Source organism: Brachyhypopomus gauderio, chromosome 15, assembly GCF_052324685.1.
Source record: "Brachyhypopomus gauderio isolate BG-103 chromosome 15, BGAUD_0.2, whole genome shotgun sequence".
In the NCBI taxonomy this organism is placed as follows: domain Eukaryota; kingdom Metazoa; phylum Chordata; class Actinopteri; order Gymnotiformes; family Hypopomidae; genus Brachyhypopomus; species Brachyhypopomus gauderio.
Genome location: NC_135225.1, coordinates 6,988,031 through 7,005,429, shown reverse-complemented (window position 1 = coordinate 7,005,429; position 17,399 = coordinate 6,988,031). Strand labels below are relative to the sequence as shown.

Genomic DNA, 17,399 nt, shown 5'->3' with positions numbered 1-17,399 from the left:
TGAACCAATCAGGATATAGGACGGAAGCGGCCCCACCCTTTCTCTGCGTGGTCCGCTGTGACTCCCGCTACGTTCAGCGTTGAGCGCGTTGTTAAAGGAGAGGCAGCATGGAGCAACAGAAGCGGCAGAAAGGGGGAGCGGAGAATGCTACAAAATGTGTAAAAATCACAGACATGTTCGCTGCTGTAGCCTCCACGTCCTCTGTAGGTGAAGACAGCAGCAGCAGATAGCACTATGCTGTGGTTCAACGTGTTTTAAAAACTCAAACAAGTGAAATTACAGATTAAAAGCATACATACATAAATTACAAGTCGGTTATTGTGCTCCGCTAATTATAAGGGGCCGGTCTAAACCAAAAATGCCAATGATGATTTTTTGTCCCAGTCCAGCCCTGATTTTAAGCCTTAAAACAATGCAAGTTAAACAAGAACAAAACTCTGTTCAAGTCTTTATTGAAGTATGATAAAATTTAATTTTGCATTTTTTCAATCCCAGAGCATCAACTCTGTTATGTGCACATAGTCGTAATAAATTAATCTGCATGACAGAACTCTAACATTATCGAGCATGTATATTAAGGCCAGTTTTGTGTAATAAATTACTGAGTTAGTGGCAAACAAAAGAAATGCTACTTTTAACTAAAACACATGAACTAATTAGCCTACACAGCCAGGCAGAATGTGCAATTACCCCAACCTAAAATCTTAACAGTTTCCATAAGAGTTCAGAGTAAAAGTAGTGTAGACAGGTCAAACTGTAATAAAAGGCAGAAAGGCATCATGAAGCATTTACTAACCAAAAGTGTTAAATCAGATTATTAATATTCTACAAAGATACTCCATAAGCTAGAGAATCCATAGAAAACAACAAAACAAATCAATGTTCAGAATCTTATGTACCACCGTTTTTTCTATGTACCTGTATTACAAATATAACACATTTATGTAAAAACCATTCATCACATTTGCAGGTTTCTCCTAAATCTCTGAACAATTGTGCACCCAATTGCTGCAGGCTACAGTGCCAAGATCATCCTCAGTGTGAACCCGGGAGGCTCGAACAGTTTCAAATAAACTTCAGATTAGCCTAGCATGGCTCACAAAATACACATAGATAATGACATAATGATATACAAGTTACATTCTAAGTTATATTTGATCAACAGCTTAGCAAAAGCATGTATAATACCAATCAGTATAGAACCTGAATGGAAAATTAAGAGAACAATAAATGTTGATGGACATTTTGGGTTTAAGACTGCAGGATACAGGAATAAAACAGAATATAAATGATAAAGTATGTAACATATGCTACAGTGAAAACATAATTACAAAATAATGATGTTGGTACAGGTTCCCAAACAATCACTTAAGTAAAAGAGCAATCGTAACTTGTTCATTTGTTGTAGTGTTAATGTGTTGCAGGCCAAAAATGCAATTTATTGTTGAATCAATGCTCTAATGAAATTGGTCAGTTTATCGACCCCCCCCCCCTCTCAAAAAAAAAATTAAAAAACACCCCCCCCCCCCAAAAGAAAATAACTGGTGTTAAATTTCATGGTGTAGTGAACAATACCAGAGCCCAACCACACAGGGAGATTAATAGTGTACCTTAAGAAGCATTTAGGATCTTTAAACAAATGTTTAAGCATTTAAACAACAACAAAATCAACTGAACTATATCTGTAGAGTGTAGACAGCCACAGAAATGTACAGTGCCTGTTACCAAAACTTGTAAAACATTTGATTTGTTGGCTAAGTAAGACAATACATTTATGAACAGAGCATAAAAAGAGACTGAATTGTGAATTCTAAGACTGAGTAGGTGTGATCTATTAATCATAAATGCATAAATACTCTCAATCTGTGCTGTTGCGTTTTTAACATGCAGTGCCCATGCAAGACAGAGATCGAAATCATTCAGTACCATAATCTTTCTTTTTATGCAATTGACCTTTTTCTTACTAAATGATCCCTTCTGACAACTTCCCCATGCAATGAAATGTATGAACATAAAGTTATGAGAAACACAATGCCTTTTCAACAAATGACACTGTTTAGAGAACATAGGGTGTGAAGCTGGCACACCTTTTCCTTTGGAAAAAAAGCACATAAGGGAATAGAGGTGATGTCCAGTCTCCACAGCGAGGCCACCGTGTGTTTGGGTCACTTTAGGCGAACATGTGGCAGTCTCTGGGACTCTGAGCTGCCCTGGGGCTCAGCCTGGGTGCGTGCTGGCCCCTCTCCCGTTTGTACGAGCTCAGAGGAGAAGCTGTCTGTGCTCTGCTGAGGGAGTAGGTTGATGTTGGCCTCACTGGTGGCCAGTTCCTTGTCACTGACAAAGAGTTCTACCTCGGCCCAGTCGGCCAGGGTTTCCCGGTCGTTGGACTCGTTGTTGCTGCTGCCACTGCTTCGAGCAGACAGGTTGGGGTGGCAGTCTCCACCAGATGGCAGCATCAGGTTTTGAGCAGAGAGGGACTTCCCCATCCCCCGGTCTGTCTGCAGAGGGTTGGTGGCTGTTGAAGACAAGAGCCCCAGTGGATTCATCTCAAGACTCAAGTGTCTCCTCCAGGATCCCTCCTCCTTGGGGCTGCGTTCCACTCTGCTCCGTAGCTGCACCGGGCTCTGAGAACACTTGGCCTCTCTGGCAGAAGGAGCTTCAGTCTGGGGGTTGAGGAGACGAGTGCCGGGGCTCTCCACCCCACCTTCCTGCAACGTCTCCGAGATCAGACTCGGAGGCCTGCTCGGGGGCAGAGGGGTCATGGGTGGAAGCTGGAGGGTGTGTGTGTTGGGGTTGGTGGCAGGAAGCGTCCTGCTCAGGTCTGGGAAGCTGGGATGACCTCGAGAAAGGTTGTTGGGGGTTAGGATTGGTGGAGGTGAGGCTGGATAGAAACTGTCTGGGCTAGATGGTCTGTTCTGGAGCAGTGGAGAAGGTGAGAATGAGGAAGTGGAGGTTTGGTAGCTACTGCCCAGGTTGAGTTCACTGGGGGCCAGGACGAGCTGTAGGCCACGTGGGAGGTTAGCACTGGCGGAGCAGGAAAGCTCGCTGCCTGTGGGCTGTGTGGAAGAGGACAGATCCTTACTCTGAATGGAGCTGTGGTAGTCAGAAGTCTGCTCCAGCTCAAACAGAGGAAGAGCTGATAGGCTCAGCACTGATGAAGAGCCTTTCTGGAGAACCTGGCGGTAGATATCCAGCAAGGAGTCCAGCTTTGACTCGATGGACTGCACCTGCATCGTTGGAAACAAAATGACTTAGACAAATTAGTGCTTTTTCATATTTTCTGTGTATCTCTGATATTTAGGTTGAACAATGAACTTAAGAAAAAAATCTAATTATTCAACAAATATTAATGTGGCCAGTTAACATGCAAAACACATTCAGTATGGCATGAAAACATTTACGAAAACATATAATTTGCTGTAGCAGCATCCTTTTTATATTCAAAGCATGGTAATCACAACAACACACACGTAGCTCTGTGAGTGGTATGCATGTTGTAGTTCATCTGTATTAGTGCTGTTTGCCATATAACGTTTTATGACGAATAACAGACTACTAACACACTTTGTGAATGTCCACTTGGTTGTCTCTTGCCAGCGTCCCCGGGTGTCTCACCTGTCTCTCCACCTTACACACGCGTCCCAGCATGCTCACATCATGCTCCAGTGTCTCCCCTTCAGGGAGGGTCCTGTCCCTCATCTTTCTGTCCATGGGAATATGTCCCTTCCCCAAGATCTGGTCCACCCTGCGACACAGAAGGAGCGAATAAGCACAGGACCAAGTCCTGCATGCAGCTCGGGACAGGACGGCGGTTCCAGCTAGTGAAGAGGAAAGTCCATTAGAGTTTGACAGTTACGCCACCATCTTGTTAATCAGAAAGGAATTATTCAACAAAAAGGTAACAGAAGCTACTGTATTTAAATCCCAGTATGTGACAATATTTTAACCTTAGGAGTTCAAAATACATGAAGAATTAACTACTAACTACTGTCCCTTACATCAAAACATGAACATTGTAATGACATTTTAAATATTGTCAAAGTGAGGCATTAGATTTCACAGCTTTCCATTGGCATCATCATGCAAAGAAACGAGTTAAGCCGCAAGCAACTGCAAATGTCTAGATCAGCACAAAACAAGTGTTACAAAGATGTTACAAATGTTAACTTTGTTTGGAAAACATTACTGTGATGTAATGTGAACCATTGCATTATGTAATGTTAAACATTACAGAGCATATTTTACATCACCTTGGAATAAAATGCTGATGCCAGTCTAGGACTATCAAAAAGGCCTGACCAGTTCATCATCGAAGGTTTTAAACTATCAGCAGATCTTGAAAATACCATGTGATATGCAGTGATGTTATGTGGTATCCATGCAGTATAAATGCCTGAGACATTGTACCATAATGTACATTAGCTCATAAGGTTTCCAGCCTTTTAGACCTGCATGTTAAATCAGGGAACTATTTGGCTAAGCCCGACACCCCTGCATGGACTTTCGGGGTGATGGTGGCTAGGAATGACTCTAACTCTAACTCTAACTCTAACTCTAACTATATCTCTAACTCTAACTCTAACTCTAACCCTGAGCTGGTTATTTTGTCCAGGTTTGGCTGTAATTTTAATGCAGAGAGGAAGAAGTCAGATTCTTGGCTTCAGTGCTGAGGGTTTGCTGTGGACCCAAGACTATGGTCGGTCTGTGCATGACAGAAAGGGGCATATTTTTAACATTGCACTATGGGACACAGAGGAGAGTAAGCTCCTCCAAACAGGAGCAGAAGGAAAAGCAACACTCAAGAGGGCAAAGCATAAAGCAGTGAACCCCCCTCCGTGTTGGACTAGTCTCATTAATCACACAGGATTAAAAAACACAGATCAACAATACCTGCTTCAATAGTACCATATTCAAAGGAACACCACGCAAGACGTCATATCAGTATTAAAATAACGTTTTCATTTTCAAACGAGAGAATAATACCATGAAGACATAAGTATGTATACATAGACCTTTGAGTCAACAGCTTAAGGTTTTGGGGGGATTAGTGATACAGTATTACAGCCAACTGTGATGTCCTAAATGCATCATGTATTCAGAAATGCATTCAAATGATTTGAGCTGCTTCTTGAAATGCCTCGTCTTTGATGCATAACTGTGGCATAGCGCTGGTCAGGCATGACCTAGACGTAGAGGCTAAGGTTGTGACTGATGTCCATTCTCTCTATGTGCAGTAGTGGGGCGAGGGGTTGCGGGTCAGTTAGGTCGGATATATGCTGCACAACGCCTTGTGCCATCGTTTATGTGCATATGCGATACACACTGAGATGTGAGCAGCCCTGAACATACAGCAGATGTGGCAGAGATGTAAGCTGTATTCTCCCATAGTGTGTTTGAATCTTGTCTAGAAGCATGCAGGGGTCAGCCTGGGATCTGACCTGGCCTGGAGATTTTTAATCCGGCACAGCATGTCCAAGTGTCCGGCCGAGTACTGCTCAATCACATCCTTCACATCGTACGGTCGAAGGGTCTCCTTGAACTTCTTCTTGGCCACATGGAACTTCATTATCCTGGAAAAACCACAAGTCACATGTCACTTCGCCCTAAGCTGCACATGGGCTTTTGATGTTATTTAATTATACATAATAAATATAGTGCTTTTAAAAACTCAAAGGAAAACGTTTAAAAAACTCTTTTCATGTCATGATCTCAATCATTTCTGAGTTGAGCAAAAGCTTGCACTAATGTATCAGAGTGAAGATAGTTTGGATAACGTTTTATTTCCCACGTGAGAAGGACAATAAAGCTGACAAGTCTTTGAAGGAGGAATTCTCTCATAAAATTCTCTAAGGTATCCAATATATTAAAGACAGATTTTCTTGGACTTTATGGATGTTTCTGAGGCCCAAATTTGATTCACAGTACTTATTTCATTGGTAAAATGTTGCAGTTTTACATTTGCTCACTAGAGGGCGATAACAAACCACATGTGTGCATGAGTGCATCAACTGTAAATCTTAGTAAAACAAAGAGATCAGATTGTAGTTTGCTACAGCGGAACAATTTTCTCACCGGTATCACACTCAAGAAAAGTCTCAAGAAAGAGGAAAACATTAGGATGGTCATTGGAGTAAGGTCAGTCTTTTAGAGGATCATTCTATGGGGAACTAAAATATTGATGCAGTAGTGAATAGATCTCAGTAACATACAGTTTTAAATACTGTGTCCAGTGCCTGTCATGAACGCTTAGATATGCATGTCAGATGAGCTAGCGCGTAAGTGGAAGCAGCTGTGAGTGTGTGCACTGGACACCCTGAGAAAGCCGAGGGCTCAATTGCTCTGTGAAGACCTTTTGACTAGGCACAGCTAGATGGGTTAGGTCTTCTGGACCAGCAGCAGGCCATCTCAGCGAGACAGAGAAACCTGGAGTGTAAAGTCATGGCTCTTAGCTGAACAGGATGGCAGGAATGTGAAATCAACCCATACGTGATGACACTCTTGTTTGTCTTTGGTTTGCAGGTCTCTCGTGTACACCTGCCTCATCACAAACGCGTGGGACACCACAGTCTCTCTCTCTCACCTGACAGCCCTGATGACGGTCTTCAGAGGAGCAGACAGATCTTCCACGGAGACATCGCAGTGACAACCCTTCTCATCAAAACAGTCGTCTCCTCCCAGACCGTCGGCTATGAGCAAGGTGCAGAGAGACAGAGGGAACATGGAGGTCGAGTGAGCAAGACCCAAAAACCAAGATGCACTCGACCTGTAAGAACGTGTCAAATAAAGCTGTATCATTTTGAATGGAACCGTTTTGACAGTGACCATTTTGACTTCTCTTTCTCCTGATATCAACGAGCCGAGTGCCAGAGGAGGGGGAGAAGACGCAGGCGTGGGAGCGTCAGCGTAGCGCTCAATCCACTCAGCGTTCAGAACAGAGCTCTCCCATGCTAGCTTACACTGGTTCGCAAAAGGTCAAAATGTTCCACTCATAACTTAAAAAAAAGGTTTAAATCTTCACATAATTAGGGCTGGAAATCATGCCAGAGCGTTGCAGGTTTAGACCGAATGTTTTTGGACGCTTTGAAGAGCAGACCGAATTCCATCCACTAAACCATATGTGCTCGCCACGCTCCGCTCCAGTAATGCTCAGAACCTGCCGATGAACTGAGTGGAGCTTCCTTAACGAGATTTACTGTTGTGTAATGAGCCAACAGTGAGACGGCTGTAGTGGCGAGATTGCTGGTGAAATGTCAAGTCCAGCACTTCCCCTCAGTGGAAGGGACATCGAGGGACATCGTTATGTCTCTCTGATGCTCATGTGTGTTTTGGACATATAAGCAGGTGAAGTAGACACCGAGGGAGGAAACATACCAGTGCAATAGACCTATAGAGATAAAAGAGCCTCCTATAGCATCATTTTCTTTACTATGATGTCCGTCATATCAATGTAAATATATCGGCCTTAGATACTTGAACCAAAACAATAATTTGTGTCATGATTTATGAAAAACACCCACAGGCCACACACAGATAGTTTGTGGTTTTTTGGGTTAATTTGTACGTTGCGTATCGGTAAGTCCGATGCGGATGCATGTGCTCCGCGTGCATGTGCAGAGCTGCTGCTACACAAGCAGCTGGGCTTGGCGTGCGGGTCCCTGGGCCCTCGCTGACGGGGCCTCCGTGTGAAAGGCCCACAAAGGGCTTCCCGGGAGGCTCTGTGGCATTGTGCTGAGTGTGCAGGAGTAGGGACAGAAACACAGCATCATTAGACCTGATCCAGCATCAGACCTGGACAGGGGAGCCCCCCTCCCCCCCAACACCCCTGTGGCAGCCTGCTGGGAGCCCTAACAGCCCCGCGGCACACGCACGCACACACACACACACACACACACACACACACACACACACACACACACACACATACACACACACACACACACACACACACGCGCGCGCACGCACACACACACGCACGCACGCACGCGCGCACGCACACACACACACACACACACACACACACACACACACACACACACACACACACACACACACACACACACACTCACTTCTCTCACCGCTGCATGCTGGTTCACGCAGAGATGCAGCTCTGCAGAACCTTTAAACCTTCTGGCAAAACTGACCACACACATTTATGTATTCAGCTGTGGGGGGAGGTAATGCTAACTGATACAAAAATTATTATGACTTATTATGGCTGTATGACTTTATCAATTCCTGTTAAGCAGATCTGCTGTTCAGCAGAATCCTGTACAGCACCCATCCCCCCCCCACCCACACACACACACACACACCCAGCTCAGGATGCACTAGGGGCTCGAGTGAAGCAGCGTAGCATGCAGGAGGTTAATACTCCTGCAAATGCCCAACTACACATCAATCTAAACATAAAAACATAAACACAAACACAAACAAATAAATAAACAAACAAACAATTAATCAACATCACATCTTCTAATCCGATAAGCTACAGAACATGTTACATATTCACAGTTTTGGCCTCAAAGAGCCTATAAGCTAATCAGGTCGGGCTAATCTGAAAAAGCTCCTCCCACCTTCAGGCACGGTGCGTGATTGGCTCTTGAGCCTGAGGGAGGGGCGGAAGCGCGTGCGGTCGTTGAAGCTCCAGCTCTTCTGCACCTTGGCAGGGCTGTTCCCCTCGGCTGCCGCCTCGCTGGCGGGCGAACGCCGGTCGTTCAGGGAGGTCTGGCGACTCTTGATGCTCTGACCGCGAGGACTGGCCATGCGCACCCGCTCCCTAAAGCTCAGCTTATGACTGCAGAAGGGGAGGTCAAAGGTGAAGAGAAAGGGGAAAGAAAGAGGGAAACATCTGTTAGAGTGTGCGTGACCGCCAAGTGTGAGAGCACAGCCGTCTGGTTTTAGGTTTGATTTTTACATTTTAATTTTTTTCTTACTTAATAAAATGCCCGTGCTTGCCAAGTGGTAATGCAAAACGCTTTCATTGTAATTCAGTTTAAAAGTAACTAAGAGAGCTGTAGTAAAACAGACCCTTATTATGAAAACGTATCCTGATATATTCTGTAATATTCTATGCCTAAACACCAGCATGTTCCCAGTGGTACCACAGCAAGGTACCAAGGTAAGTGTGCGCAGGAGGATTGGAACCGGACCCTGGTTGGGTTGGCACTCGGTGCTACGCAGCGCACGTAAGCCGAACGTATCCGCATGCACATGCACAATGCAGATGTGAGCTGTGATGCAGCTGAAATCGGTTTCGGTTCCTGACAGGTGAGGTAAAACCTGAAGTCTAAGATGTGAAAGCCTGCTGCTGAGATCTACGATCACACCTCCCACACGACGTCGTTCGGCAGTGCTGCGGTCAGAACTGCAGCAGCGTTTCAGCAGGAGACACGTCCATTTATCAAATGCCTCAAATCATGCAGGACACAAACCGGCCATTCACATATCACATCATGGAAGGCAATGTACAGACTGCTCTTATATTTACAGGCCTCTCCGAGTCATTAAATATCCACACGTAAGAAATGCAGTGAGAGTCTCAGCAGGTCTGGTGTTTGTGCTAGCACAGATCTTCAGGCAACAGGCATGAGGACCAAGACTAAGGCCACCGTCAGAGCGCCTTGGCAGACTCAAAAAGAGGAGATGAAGAGGCTATTAAGAGGATCCATCATCATCCATGCAGCTGTGGTTAGTCAGCATTCTCAATGGTTCTGTGGCCAGAGCAGAGGGGGTGCTGAGTACCTATATTTCCTTGTGGTATATCTCCTGAAGAGCTTCTGTCTACTACTCTGATTTTTACTAGGCAGCGTGAAAGACACACGAGCATGGGTTAGTGAGACTGTAAAGAGAACGCTGACTTCCTTTGGCAGAACAAACAAATAAGTGGTTGGAGAAACAGACACATACTTGGTTGTATAGTAGAAGGCCACATAGTTTTGAATTTGTTATTCTATGTTCGGTGTAGAATTAAAAGCACAGTGAGTGGCAATTAAGTTACATGCACACATACACAAACACACACACATATACACATTCGAAGATAGTTTTGTATTACTATCTTTGTGAGGCAGTTTCATTTAATTCTATATTGAAAAACATGTCAATACCTAATTTAGATACCTAAATCTACCTGTCTTAATTTTTTACTGTAAGCTGCATCAGCTGCAAACTGCAACACAAATGGTGATCAAAATTTCATCAAAGATGAAATCGATCTTCCATCAGTGTCTTCACTGAGACATACAGTCACCACAAAACAGCCACATATATGTGCTCCTCCCACACATACACTGAGCACACAAAGGCAGCCCACACAGACACTAGAGCACAAGGCCAGCCTTTGACAAACTTTAAGTCAATTACAGTAACACTGCTCTGCAGGAACATTATGTGCTTTCTCTCAGTAAAACAAAAGTGTCACATCATTTTACTGTAGAGGCCCACATGACAGACCTACACATGCTGCGCGGGCCACTTAAAGCTCAGCTTGGTGTTTTGTGTCTTTATGGTTCAGATAACTATTTGAAGACTCATATTTTGCCACCCACCAAGGGACCTTTAGAACTGTACATGACTTCACTTAGCCCTGAGCCACACACCCAAAATCCAATTACACTGCTAATTAAAAGCAGTGTAAGTTGAAAATAGGAAAAAGACTTTGGACATTATTTACAAAGCAGTAATAATGAACCACGCTGAAACGACGAGGAAATTAACTCAGCAGCAAAGCACACAGCAGCACATTTGAGTGTGAGATGACAGAGGGTCTGCCGTCTTCCTGGTGAATATTCACTATTCAAAAACACTCAAATATTACATTATTCACAAGCTGGCATATTGCAAATACTATGCATCCTGGAAGTAGCAGTGAAACAAAAAGTATATGTCATATAGATACTCTCTATCTATCACACACTCTCTTTGATGCTCTGTTATTCTCTATTCCTTTTCATAATCACTTGAGCCATGTGTTGACTGGACTGATATAGCATAAATAATATCTGGAATGGAAACATTGCGTCACACTGCTGTCTGTGATCCTGCTGTCTGTGATCCTGCTGTCTGTGATCCTGCTGTCTGTGATCCTGCTGTCTGTGATCCTGCTGTCTGTGATCCACAGACACCTGCTACTGTGCTCCGTACTCATTTACACTCTCTCCCTCTCTCTCTCTCTCTCTCTCTCTCTCTCTCTCTCTCTCTCTCTCTCTCTCTCTCTCTCTCTCTCTCTCTCTCTCTCTCTCTCTCTGTGTGTGTGTTTTAAACACAAACATACCGTCATGGACACGCACACATACATATGCAGACACATGCACACACACTAACACAGACCCACCTAAACATATACCATAATTCCACATCTAAACATCCTCAGGTTTACATACACTGTTGGAGCAGTTCCTATACCCAACGGCTCTTCCAAATTAACCAACACCGCAAGCAACATTACTTTAGCATGATTCACACTAAAATGATATGATTATTATTATAATGCATTGTAGTAATCCTGAATTTAATATCCTGAATTTAAAATGGGTACATTAAAGTATGTTTGGCAGAATTATATTCTACACAAGCTAAAATACAATCCAGCGGACATGGTGCACGGGTGGTACAACACAAGAATAACAAACCTGGTGGCAGATTCACTTGGGTCTCTCCTTCAGGTGTTAGTTAGAAACAGAGAGGAGAACAGGATCAGGAAATGAATTCTCTACATGAGAAACAGGAGCATACAAGAGTCTAACAGAAAAGACAAATGGTTCTGAAATATACTGAATCTTTCATATGAATGAATTATCAATATATTTCCTGCTGTGTTAAACACAAAATAGTATACTGTAAGTCAAGGGAGACAGAAAATATATACACACCAACACGCCCACCCATGCACACGCACATGTGCGCACACACACACACACACACACACACACACACACACACACACACACACACACACACACTGAGAACCAGAAAACAAATAAAGTACACCATGAAAATCTGGAGAAACTGAGAGTGGAGGATAGCGTAAACAGGCACAGAGCATCAAGCAGACATGCAGTCAACAGGCAACGCACAGCCAAGCTGTCTAGGGAAGCTCTAGCAAGGCTAATGGAGCTTGAAAATGGACTGGAACTCAGCGATTACTGGAAAAGCAATGTAGTACTTCACTCTGTCTGAATGTGTGGCCTCGTGTGTGTGTGTGTGTGTGTGTGTGTGTGTGTGTGTGTGTTATGTATGAGCATGTCTGCAGGTAGTTTGCCCAAGCTCGTAGTCATCTAGTCTAGCCTTTCAGACGATTCCGGCACAACTAGGTGAGAGTATCTCCCCACGTACTGCACTTACAGAAGGGAGAAGACCTCTCAGGGACCATATTTGAACTAAAGCTTCACTCTGTATGCAGTATATTTCCCTAGTGGTTTGGTGGCTACAGGCTTCACCTGGGCTACAAAGGGTGAACACAGGACGCGTGAAGGTAAAGATGATGTAGTGATGCTCGCAAGCACAGACTTGCTGGCAAAGGTGGAGGTGAGGGGGGCCACAGAAGCACAAACGCCAAACGCAACACCAGCTGCCACAGTTGTACCTACTTTGTCGGGCTGCAGGTATGCAGCGCCTTCAAATGAGGCTTCCAGGTAGCAATGGAAACCGAGTTCTCATCAGCCGCATAACTACGCCAAACACACTACGTGCAGAGTATACAAAAGGAAAACAGGGAGGAACATATGGAAACCAAAGGAAACGTACACAAGGCCAGAAAAGAGCAGGGGGGGGGTTGGGAAAAAGGAAAGTAAACAAACAAACAAACAAAAGAAAAAAAAAAAGCAGATTAGTAAACACCAGTTCAGGTCAGAGGTCTGTCATCAGTGGTCTACACGGATACATGCCTTTGTAGAGGGAAAACACCTATATAGTATCGCCACGTGCCAGTCAGGTACGTTCGGGAGCGATCTGTGGAGTAGAGTCGCCAGGCAGCCTGGGGCAGGGCACACACGCGCGCACAAACACACACACAAACACACACACATGGAGACGGGTGCAGAAGGACATCAGAATGGTGAAGGCAGGAAGACAGGCCGCCTCTCAGGTGTCCAGGACATTTGTTCAGTGACTGCTTGTTGATTTATTGTTTCTTCCTTCAAATCATTCCATATTGATGTTGTTGCGTGGCTTAATTTTGCATTATTAGTCGTTGAAATTAAGACAAAATAGAAGCAACACTGAAAAAATGTCTTATGGTCTGGTGAGGCACACACGTAACATCCAAACAGAAGAGGATTTTTGGGGAGGTTGGAAAATGTCACTTATCATAATGAGAAACAGAAATATCTGATAATAGTTTTTAACCAAAGGAAAATATGAGAACACGTTACTCATTTCTTTGAATATAAAAGGGATAATTCAATAAACAATCAAACCAAAACAGAAAGTATAGATTGTGGTTTGGTGACTTTACGCTGCATTTAAAAGAGAGTAACAAAACTGGGATGTGTCACAGGAAAAGGGGAATGACTGTTAAAAGGGAAACAACGTGAAGCCATTGCAGTGAGCCACACAAACCCACAGCACAGAGAACACAGAGAGCACAGAGAACACAGAGAACACAGAGAGCACAGAGAACACAGGGAGCACAGAGAGCACAGAGGACACAGGGAGCACAGAGAGCACAGAGGACACAGGGAGCTCAGAGAGCACAGAGGACACAGGGAGCACAGAGAGCACAGAGGACACAGGGAGCACAGAGAGCACAGAGGACACAGGGAGCACAGAGAGCACAGAGGACACAGGGAGCACAGAGAGCACAGAGGACACAGGGAGCACAGAGAGCACAGAGGACACAGGGAACACAGAGAGCACAGAGGACGGTGGGGGCGGAGAGGAAGCGATGAAGATGCGGGTGGAGAAGTTTTCAGTCCCTGCACTGCTCCAGTATGAAAACACACTGAAAGAAAGACCACAACAGCAGGGCAGCCCGAGCCAGGAGGGGTCAAACTCCAAAACTCCACACATCATCATTCACCATGTTTCACACACTCCCCCGGCAGACAGACGAGGGTGGGGGGGGGGGGGATGGGCTTGGGGGGCAGATAAGAGAGAGATGGCGGCTGGAAGAGAAGGATGCTGCTCGATCTCTGACACTCACACCAGCAAAGACGCGACACGGCATGGGACATTATCTCTGAAGATTAAGGTCATGGTTTAATTTTAAACTCATTGGTAAGATTTCGTCGGCAGATTCTGCATCTGTAAAAGAAGTTTACAGAGGAACAGGAAAGGAATTGATCCAGAGAGAGTATACTGAAGCAGCACTCTACAGCCACGCAGAATGACCTAGGCAAAGAAAGAGTCCAGACGTCAGCGTGCTTACCACATATGAAGGAATAGTAGCAAAAAATGCCTTTTCATTCTTTTAATGAAAAGGGGAGAGGTGGATTTTATAGAACCGATCATCAACACAGTAGTGTAGTAACACATCCATACAGAGATTCAAACACAGAGTGCCCAGAACATAAACGTAGATGACACTGAATATATTCAGTATCGTTTAAACAAACATGTATTAATCTGTGGGTCTCTGTGGTTGGATCTGTTGAATGGATTGCGTGATTGGTCACTTCATTGCTGAGGGCCAGTGTAGGCGTTACCTGGATTAGGCTGGCCGCTGGGTTTCTTCTCTTTTCAAAATGTTTCTGTCTGTGCTGCTCCTGTACCTTTAGAGCAAAGCCAGAGCCTAGAATTCCCTACACACACACACACACACACACACACACACACACACACACACACACACACACACACACACACACACACACACACACACACACACAATACAAATGCTGATTTATTGATTTGTTATCTGGTAGCATTGGCAAAGCATTTGATCCTCACTGAATTCTACTAATTGCACTCAGCACGAGAATCTGAATATTCAGTCAGTGCAAGACGGCCTGAGGGAGCGAGAAAATGCGTAGAAGACACCAAAGCTGACAGAGAGAAACTAACAGTCAGAAGGAGAGAGAAAAACCCTACCTTTGGGGCTCATTACTAACTGATGTACATTTAGACATGCGGACACACTCCACATGAAAGTCACTGCAACAAAAGGCTTTCAGGGCCCACAAAAAGATTACTTGAAAAATTGGACGTGATTTTGGATGGAGTGTGACAAATGACTGATATGAATCTTTACTTGTGAGAGCTCAGAGAACCACTGCAGTCCTGAAATAGCTCTAGACACACAGAGCTGGCAGACATCTCTGTGCTGGAAGGACACGTGTGTGGATCCCAGCTCTGTCAGCTGAGACACCTTGAATTAATATCACAGGGTGACCTACCGCACACACACACACGTCTTAGCAAGCGGCTCAAAATACATGAGTACAAAAACAGTGGATGTGTGTAACGCAGGATTGTCTCTTAGTTTCAGATTGTATTCATGGCAGAAAATATAAGTAAAAAAATACATCACCACTTGACCACTGGAGCATCCAGTGGACCTCAGAAATAATATGGTGCACTAAGGCCCAGGCCAAACCAGGCTGCCATCTCTGCACTGTTTGACTGGGCTGTGTTCAACTGTGCTGTGTACGACTGTGCTGTGTTTGTGCTGTGTTCGACTGTGCTGTGTTCGACTGTGTTGTGTTTGTGCTGTGTTCAACTGTGCTGTGTACGACTGTGCTGTGTTTGTGCTGTGTTCGACTGTGCTGTGTTTGTGCTGTGCTCAACTGCCGTGTTCAACTGTGCTCTTTGACTGTGCTGTGTTCAACTGTGCTGTGTTCAACTGTGCTGTCTTCGACTGTGCTGTCTTCGACTGTGCTGTGTTTGACTGTGCTGTCTTCGACTGTGCTGTCTTCGACTGTGCTGTGTTTGACTGTGCTGTCTTCGACTGTGCTGTTTGACTGTGCTGTCTTCGACTGTGCTGTGTTTGACTGTGCTGTGTTTGACTGTGCTGTCTTCGACTGTGCTGTCTTCGACTGTGCTGTGTTTGACTGTGCTGTGTTTGACTGTGCTGTCTTCGACTGTGCTGTGTTTGACTGTGCTGTCTTCGACTGTGCTGTCTTCGACTGTGCTGTGTTTGACTGTGCTGTGTTTGACTGTGCTGTCTTCGACTGTGCTGTGTTTGACTGTGCTGTGTTTGACTGTGCTGTCTTCGACTGTGCTGTGTTTGACTGTGCTGTCTTCGACTGTGTCCGACTGGCCTGTGTTCTGCTCACTCACAGCAGGCAGGGCGAAGAAGGAGATCCCAAGGAGGGCGAATCCCGCGGAGAGCAGCCTGCCCGGCCACGTCTGCGGCGTCTTGTCCCCGTAGCCGATGGTGGTGAGGGTGATCTGAGGGCACGCAGAGAAGGTAGGCGGCAGGGTCAGAGCTGGGCACTGAGGTTCATCACGAGGAGGGCATGATCGGAAGACCCCTGACTGTGAAGCCGGAGCAGTGAGCTGGTGAGGGACACATGCACCCCGGTTTCCTGTGCCCACGTGTGGACACGGCGCAGAGAGCACTGGTGCAGTGAGGTTCCACACACCGGACATGTAGCTGCACTTCCTACAACCCTGTCTGGTCTGCCTTATTAAAAGGTCATGCAGATCTGAAGGCAAACAGAGGCCGACTCTAGAGTTACTGCCGCACAGACGTTTGTGTAACCTCCGTCCCTCTGTGAGAGTAATAAAGGAGTAGGTTGCGTTCAGGAAAAAAGGCATTAATCTAAGGGATCCCTCTCCTATCCACACCAGTGAGAGCTGTGGATTCAGGCAGGCCGGGAATATTTCAACAAAGCCCTGGCCAAAGCAAATTCAACACATCTAGTAAAAGTGAGCGATCTGTCAAATGCTGAGCACGCTGTGGCTTTCGATGAGGGCTGAGAGTACACACACACACACACACACACACACACACACACACACACACACACACACACACACACACACACACACACACACACACACACACACACACCCCACACACACACATGCACATGCACCCCCCCACACACACACACACACACACACACACACTGCTCTCCTGCTTTGCTGCTCTAGGCTGCTGTCACATGGCCTCCTCCACGTCCTGGCTGAGTCCAGTGTGAATCACAGGCACCTCGGACCCCTGATGGCTTTTCCTTGCCCAACAGCACAAGGAAAGCTGTAACTACTGCATCGTGCGAAATGTGAAGTTAAAAGTCCAGCGGGACTTGTAGTGGCCCTGTACTGATTCTTGGGTGAAGGAGACTACAAGGACAAATTGCACTTATGAATTGAACATGAAGGATCAGTTGATCTGCTATGTGTGTAGATTTCACCGCATGACGTGACGATGTGTTCGTAATTGGTTTGGTCATCACGTGAGTCAAGCAAACCAGTCAGCAAATGACAATAGTTACATTATGGGATCAAGTGTGAGAGGG

General features: G+C 45.3%; 1 protein-coding gene across 3 annotated transcripts in view; it reads right to left on the bottom strand.

Moving 5' to 3' along the window:
• Positions 1–1,550: 1,550 nt before the first annotated feature.
• kcnq5a (potassium voltage-gated channel, KQT-like subfamily, member 5a) overlaps positions 1,551–17,399 on the bottom strand; it is an 84,689-nt gene continuing 68,840 nt past the window's right edge. The window contains exons 6-14 of one of the 3 annotated variants that reach the window (XM_076975142.1): positions 16,216–16,326; positions 14,643–14,738; positions 12,588–12,682; positions 11,631–11,657; positions 8,574–8,794; positions 6,581–6,686; positions 5,439–5,570; positions 3,616–3,745; positions 1,551–3,227 (exon numbers count right to left, since the gene is read on the bottom strand). In XM_076975142.1, coding sequence (XP_076831257.1) covers positions 2,166–3,227; positions 3,616–3,745; positions 5,439–5,570; positions 6,581–6,686; positions 8,574–8,794; positions 11,631–11,657; positions 12,588–12,682; positions 14,643–14,738; positions 16,216–16,326 — 1,980 coding nt within the window. In that variant the 3' untranslated portion in view covers positions 1,551–2,165. Of the gene's footprint in view, positions 3,228–3,615; positions 3,746–5,438; positions 5,571–6,580; positions 6,687–8,573; positions 8,795–11,630; positions 11,658–12,587; positions 12,683–12,884; positions 12,974–14,642; positions 14,739–16,215; positions 16,327–17,399 lie in introns of all 3 variants that reach the window. The other 2 variants (XM_076975144.1, XM_076975143.1) reach the window with 2 other exon arrangements.